The sequence below is a fragment of the Athene cunicularia genome (genome assembly GCF_003259725.1).
Source record: "Athene cunicularia isolate RWA chromosome 21 unlocalized genomic scaffold, athCun1 chr21_part1, whole genome shotgun sequence".
Classification (NCBI taxonomy): Eukaryota; Metazoa; Chordata; class Aves; order Strigiformes; family Strigidae; genus Athene; species Athene cunicularia.
The window spans coordinates 7560232-7568098 of NW_020799127.1; the positions used below are offsets into that span (position 1 = coordinate 7560232).

Sequence of the window (7867 nt, forward strand, 5' to 3'; positions counted from 1 at the left end):
AAGCAGCTCTGCAATCCTGATGAATTGCAGATTAATGTTAAAGAAACGTAAGATATGACCACTGCAGTTTTTCTATCCATATTCCTCAATCTGGAAGAAGTGGAAACAATATCCCGTTAGGAACCGGCACGTATATAGGTAGGTTGGTGATTCAGCTGAGCAGCCCCAGACCTTGATATGGGTATGGCAAGAGATAAGAATGAGATTTATAAGCCTGGAGGGAAGGGAGATGTTTGTTGATAAATACTGATAGATTTCTGGTGCGTAACTGTTGCTGGCGGGGGAGACTGGGCTGGAAGGAAAGCAGCCAAAGCTGGCTCCCTAGTGAGAACAATGCCCTCTCTGCTGATCCCTGTGATAGCTTGTTTAACGTAGCAGCAGTCTGGCTAGAGCCAGACTCAAGTGCAGTGATCCTATTAAGGCATCTTAAATGGTCTTCATGGCCTCCCTAGCACTGAATGAAAAAAATCATAATTAGCCTGAGTTATATAACCAAGGCCAGTGATGATGCCTTGAAAATGCTGGGCACTCAGGACGGACTCCTTCCCTGCCGGCTGCAGCACGCTGGGCTTTCGGAAGGTACCATCCCCTGGCAAAGCACAGCGTACCAGAGGGAGCGTGCAGGCCTAGGGGTGCCTTTGGTCAGTACGTGCATGGGCTGGGCAGTAGCTGAAATAGATGGGTCACATTTAATCCTGCCCGCTCCTCAGGACTCCAGGAAATGTGTGTCAGAATGGCTTGTGCTGGGCATGCATAATGCAGCGACACTGCTAATCAAACCCCTCTCACAGTGACTAATCAGAAAGATCTATTTGATATTGCAGGAGATTAGTTGGAAGAGCAAGCGCATAATGGGAAATAAAGGAACAAATCAGAATCTCAGGCATAGGCAAAGATAAGGACTCGGATCACTCTAGTTCAGTGCACAGAAAGAGGACAGAGAAGATAAACAAATAAAAATGCTGATGAGAACAGTTAGGGTCTCCTGAGAGAAGCAGCCATTAATCTAGACCGTGAGGAAGAGATGAGAAGTTATTGTCTTCCTGGTGCTTAAAGAACCCGCAGCTATAGGCACCTGAAACCAAAATTTTCCTCAGCATAACTTTATAGCAGTCTTGCAGGGCTGCATGTAGTCCCTATTCTTAAAGAAAAAAATTTCTTTAGGAGCAATCAGTGCACTCTGTTCAGAGCAGCAAAGAAGAATATATTACTTAACAAACCAAAACATGCCCCAAACCCCCCAAACTTCCTAAAAGGCATCCCAGGCCAATGGATGGAATATTAGTGTGGGGGAGAGGACAAGTGGATTGTTTTCCTAGTGCTCTGCGTGACTGTGAGGTGGTCTCACAGTTGAGTAGCCTGTTTTTACATAACCAAAAGACTTGGGACTTTAGGAAAATCTCAGCTCAGCTAGAAATTACATAGTAAAATTCTGAAAGTTGGTACTGCTGCTCTCAGACAGAGGCTACGAATCCAGTAGCCATGTGGCCTGTTTTCATCTCTTTTTGATTTAAACCCTGATTCTTTCTTCACACTGGTTTTGTACTGATATTATTCCTATCTGTCAGCGTGGGTAAGTGGGAGGAGAACCAGATTTGTGGTCTCTCTGTAATGAAGTTATTGCACTTGAGTGCAGCTGAGCATCTGCGTGTCTGTTCTTTGAGTGTCTACATTTCCATGTTTTGCTTTTATAACATCTTCAGCAATATTAATTGTGGCAAAGGAGACTGTGTGTTGTCTCCACTGTCTATACAATGTGAGTACTTTCTATAGACACAGACACCTCAGACTAGACATTAGGAAAGTTTCTTTACCGAGAAGGTGGTCAAACACTAGAAGAGGCTTCCTAGAGATGTTCAATGCCCCAGGCCTGTCACTGGTTAAGAAACAATTGGACAATACCCTTAATAACATGCTTTAACTTGTGATCAGCCCTGAAGTGGTCAGGCAGTTGGACTGGACAATCACTGTACATCCCTTCCAACCGGAACTATTCCGTTCTAAAAGCCACAGAAGGATCAAACTGCTCAAGAGAAACCGTTGGCTGATTGACACTGAACCAAACCTACAAGTCAAAGAGGTGATGCTAACAGAATAGCAATGTGAAGCTGTAAAGGGATTTATTATTCCAGTCAATCAAAAACCCCAAACAAAAATCAAGAAAAAAAAGTAGTTCCAAAAAACCCTGAACAACTGCTGCTCAAATATTTCAGCATGAAGCACAGAAATTCCTATCTGTTGATTACTATTTTAAGAAAAATGAGCAAAGTTATTTCTTTCAGCTTGCAAATGTATCCAACAGTCATTTAAGGATATAATTTCATGCTTGGATCGTGATGCCAATTAGGAGCAAAAAGTACTCATCAGTGTCACTAAGATTAAAATCAGACTAACTTTTCTTGAATTTGAAAGGAAAGAAGCCCAGTCTTACCTTTGCTCTTAAAGAAGAAAAAAAAAAGAGCATGCGGAGAAGAAAAAGAGATGCAAGGGTACAGATGGTATCATTGCCTATTGGGTTGATTGCATGGCTGCTGAATGAAGTTTCACTCTGGAATCTTGCCTTTCAGAAAAAAGCGTAACAAAAAAGAAAATGTTCCCTTTCCCTTTCATCCTAATCAAAGCAGGAGAGCCGTTCTCAGTATTGCTTTAATCTTTGTTTTCAATAGTAGTTTCTATTTTTCTCCATGGTTGTACTATCACACTCCAAAAACAATGGGAGAATTCACTTAGAGCAGTCAAAACAAATGTAGGAGTCTGTTGGTTTGGGCCCCACCTCATCGTCTCCTTTTGTGCACAGCACGGGCGTACTGCTTCCAAACGAAGCTGTAGACTCCATGAGGCAGCTGAAACACCAAACCCCGCAGAAATATTGGCGCTATCTCCGTGCTGCCCTAGAAGCTGGATATGTGACAGCAGGCAAACCCCTTCAGCACATGGGGGGTGTTGATGGCCGTGCTGTCCGGCGGGGATGAGGAGGAGGAAGGAGTGCTCAGTCACTGCACAGCAATCACATCACCATCTTGGCCGGCACCTCCAACCCCAACTTGTACAGGAGTGTGGAGGATGATACTTGGCAGGCTCTTGCCATGGGGATCTGGAAGTGCGGGGTGAAGCCGAGTGTCCCAGATCACAGGGGCTACAATCACTAGATTGGACGTTTCATCTCTGCTGAGTCTCATCTTTCATATTATCTATGTTCCCCGGGACAGAAAAACCATTTACTTGGCATTTGGCCTGCTCCACTCCCCTGTATTGGGGCTGACTGTTGCAAATCCGCTCGATTACGACAAGCACAGTTCATTCTGTTCAGGAGCGGCTCATCCGAGGGGTGTGACACACACGGTCCTTCACAAACACATTACAAATATTATTTTTGACTGATCTTTTTGACTGGCCCATAAAAATAAGGCTGCTTAATTGAACAGTATGTGTTAAAGCTAATCAAATAAATAGCAAGGAAATACATGGTTATTCGTAAGCTGCAAACTATTTGAATGTTCTCCTTCACTGTAATTGGAACCCATGCGTTAGAATTAGTTCAGTTTAGCCAGACAAAACATTTTCTTCACAAGGGGGAGTTTACATCCGCAATAACTTTAAAGAATACTGAATTCTGCAATCTGCCTTTTTCTCATAGATCTCTTGCTTAGTTTGTTTCACTACCTGAAACTTTCTACTTCTACTTCTACTGCTGTACTGTGTTCAGTGCCCACGTCCATTGCATATTTATCATGAGCTTCTCATCTTTTCCTTATTCTTGCAGCCTCACAAACAAACTAGAAAGCAATCAGACACTGGAAAAATCCCCAAACAGGTAAATTAATGTATGCTACAGCTGGATGCCTCCCGCTTAAGTCTTGTTTTCAGCTTTTTCAGTTCAGTATTTTTATCAATTTTAAGACCATAGTCAGTGATTTTCCAGGCCTCTTCATACTGCTGCATTTCAAAATTATATTGGGCGACCTTATGAAATGTTTTGGTTAAAATTTCACTGCCAGGGCTGTTCATGATGCTGCACAGTGCCATAGATTCATCTAACTGCAGTGCCTGGATATACTCCTTCACTGCTGCTTCTTCCTCAGCCACTGACAGAAGCAGGTGTCCTTTCGAGCAGTGGTCCTCCACACGTGTTTTAAGGCTATTACAGCCATGTTTCTGGATTACTTTCTCCATATCTCTTAAAGCTTTGTCATATTTTTTCAGGTGCATAAGGCAGGCAGCTCTGTGTCGGAGATACCTTGGATTCTCTTTACTTGTCAAGACAGCCAGCGTGTAGTAACCAAGAGCCTTCTCATAGTGATATTCTTTCATCAGTGCATTTCCTTCCTGGGCTGCTACCTGTGGACAGAAAGTCACTATTATTAGTTAATAAAAGTGAAAAAAGAGGGAAATATCTAGTCTGGATTGGCCACAGGTAGACACAGACACTAAGAAATTTTGGATACTTTTTCAAATGTTGAAATTGCATCTAGTTGGAGAACACATCATTAGCATGTCATTCTGCATGCAGATAGAAATATCTTGGATCAGTGGGCACTTGTTATCTCAAGAGTTTCTGAAGCACTCTTCTTTGTTTCTGCATGTTTTGCTAAAAGTTTCTCAGAACATTTCTTCTGAAGTTGTTTACATTCCTTAGGAATGATACGTGAACTCAGAACTGAACGGAACCAAACCCTGAAAGTACAGTGTTCTCTTCATGAAACCAAACTTCTGCCGTTTTCTGCTCTAACAGGTGACTATGGAAATTGCACCTTCTGGTCAATAGATACTCAGCCCCAAGTACTGCCCCACAAATATTTGCATGTGCTAATAATGAAGGTTGGTCTTGAAATTTACCCAAACTGTAGGGAAAAATGGCCAACTGACAGCTTTGCTAATCATTAATCTCAAGTGCAAGTAAATTATCTGTCCTTATCTGAAGGGAAAAATAACAACAGGAAAATAGAGAAGGCTGAAAAAGGCCACATAATTTTTAGGTTCATAAAGGTCAGTAAAGAAAACTCCATTAGAACTATTTGCCTCAGATGGATTTCTCATTATTTCCCTTTATTGGTTATAAATAAAGCTTTTAACATGCTGCAGCAGAGTGAATACTTAAGTCATAAACAAGGCTGCCACCGCAGCTTAAGTCTTACAGAAGGCTGAGCCAACCAAGCTGAGACTTCAAGCACAAAATAAATGTTTTCATCAGTCTCATTCCATGGGCTGTCACACATTGCCTTTGGATGCTTGTGGCTCCCCACAATTCAGTTAGCCCAGCCACTGTCTCAGTAGCCACACTTGACAGCCAGCTCAGGTTTTCCAGTCTCTTTGAGTGCCTTGTCTTTTGATTCACTTAGGTTAGAATTGATTGCTCTTTAACAGAACTAAGGAAAACAGGTTCTGGATGAAATGGATCAATACTGCAGGTCAAGTCCAAGCACCTCACCCGAGAACAGTGGCATGAAATAATTTGGCCATTCCTAACAGCTTACAAAGAATTCTACCCGTTACTTTGCTATAAAGGGATGTAAAATCCTTTCTGTAATCATATTTATTAGAGTCTTTCAGATTCCACAGATAAAAATAGAGATAGGCCCTCTCCCCAAATAGTGTCAATCACTGGCTTTAATAGTTCTGGCTATAAATTCTAAGACAGCCTGTCCAAAAGACATCCGTCTGCTTGTGTATACATTTAAAGAGCAGCAAATTTAGTTTGTCCTTTCAAGTGTGTTCAAGGCAACCAATCAATGCAAGTGTTTTCTTAGTCTCAGGATCTTAACAGGGATCAAGGTGGAATTGCATGTGAGGAGCATCCTGACAAGAGACAATTTTTTTCCTAGAAATTTTAAAGTTCTAGACATTGTTCCAGAGAGCACAGTGTGGTTCCTCAAAGCACCTTGCATTTGTATAGTTAAATTGTAATTTTCAGCCTTTAAAGTGCATTCGTTTTCTCAGTGGCAGAAGAAAAATGTAATTTTTGTTGTTCTGCTGAATGACTAATCTACTGCAGAACCCGCTAGCGTGCTAACCAGGACCATGTTGGTTTACTGCACCACATACACTATTGCCACTAGTAACCAATCCACTGCTTTGGCTTCTTCACATTTCACTGACGGTCTCCAAAGTAAAGCCACAAAATTCTGGATTTCCTGCTGCACTTGGAGGAAGAAGGAGCATCTGAGAAGAAATTATTCTCGCTCATCTTCACCAGTGGATTAAACATGGGCATTAGGCAGCTGGATTCTTTTTTGGCTCTGCTTGGCTTAAAGGAACGGAGCTGGGACCCATTTTTGGTGCGTAACACGGAGTAATTAGCAGCTTACTTGCACATCATCTTCTGAACAAAGATAAATATGAAAAGATGCTTATGGAAAGAAGATATAGGAAGTGCTTAGCAAGCCAGAAGGATATTGCACAACTGAGTTCAGCTGCTCTCAGCTTCATGTCCCTTTTGAGAAGCACTTTTTTGCCACCAGCCCCGTTGCAGGTGACTTTGGAAGGCCAGGAGCAGGCTCTGTAGCCCATTCACAGATGAATTGTAGGCCATCTTCAAACTTGTCACTAAAGATTTGATTATGGCTTCCAGACTGAAGTAGTTTTGGTGCCATCTGGAAAGGGCTTGGCAGGCCACGAGTGACTGCCTCCTGGATTAGGTCTCTGTGTCCCTTTCTACCACCTAGTTACCTCACTGTGTGATAAAAGACTGAAAATACACATATTTTTGTTGCATTTTAGTTCCAGTCCCTAGTGCCTAATCTTATGTTGACATTGACCAAGGTTCAAATCCCTAGACAGAAAATGAGAGAGGAGTTTAACGGGCAGGGAGTTATGGCCAAGGGTTAGTCTCTGAGCAGTAAATACCAGAAGATGGACTGATAAGCACTGAGCTTTGGAAGAGGGTTGGATGTTTTCAGAACAGTTTGGAGCAAGTCTTTCCTTCTTTACCTGCAGACCCTATTTGGGGTCCATGAGGGCATGTGGAATTGCAACTTCTCCTTGGGCTGAGGGTCTAATTCTGACACAGACCATAAAGCTTTTGAGACGTTTTTGTAGGAGGCAGCTCTGGACATCCTATGGCATGTCAACAGCCAACAGAAAGTGCAGCTCCGAGGATCTGGGCGAGGAGCTAGCAATCAGTCATGCATTTAACCTTTGACGTAGGAAACCGAAGGGTTGAAGCTGCACTAGCGGCCAGCAAACTCCCTTCCTCTGACCTTTTGCAGTTTAATAAGTCTTTCAGATTCCTATTCCCATGTGGCTCTCCCAGTTGTTTACAGATTTCTTAGCATGGGACCCCTTAGACTATAAATAATGGAAGAATTTTATTGCTTTGTTTTTCATGAAAAAAAAAAAATCAGTACATCAAGGAGCTCTCCTTCCTCCACCCTTTCCTATTCAGCTTATGTAGAATTATTTAGCTTTTCAGACCAGACTCCAGGGTAACGACGACACATGTCTATAATGCCTCTAGGCTCCAAACACTCTAAACCAGTGCGGCAGTGACAGTTTTGTGCGTGGAGTGCTGAGACTAAGGGCTGAGCGTAAACCACTAAACTCTTCTTTGCTTCAGTCTCCTTATTTGTGAAAGGGACGTAACAGGAAGGACACTCTCCCCTGGAGTGTAGGCAGGAGCCATGGCAAAGTAAGGCCATAACTGGTTTTTTTTTTGGCACTAATACTGTCTGTGAGCTTTTTCCCTTTTACCGAGATCCTTCTTTCACACACAAAGTGGAATAATCTTGCAGGCAAAAGGAAGTGCTACGAAAAAATCCTTTGAGACACCAGGCAGGTGAATTAACTAATTCCCTCCCCACACCAGCAAAGTACATATTTATCCCCTTATCACAAAATACATATAACACCCCCCCCACCCCCACCCCCCCCC

The 7867-nt window shown here is 42.6% G+C and overlaps 1 protein-coding gene across 1 annotated transcript in view; it reads right to left on the bottom strand.

The window, feature by feature from the left end:
• Positions 1-2606: 2606 nt before the first annotated feature.
• The window catches only part of TTC34 (tetratricopeptide repeat domain 34), an 18123-nt gene continuing 12862 nt past the window's right edge, over positions 2607-7867 (bottom strand). The window contains exon 7 of the mRNA XM_026862770.1: positions 2607-4338. Coding sequence (XP_026718571.1) covers positions 3820-4338 — 519 coding nt within the window. The 3' untranslated portion in view covers positions 2607-3819. The remainder of the gene's footprint in view (positions 4339-7867) is intronic.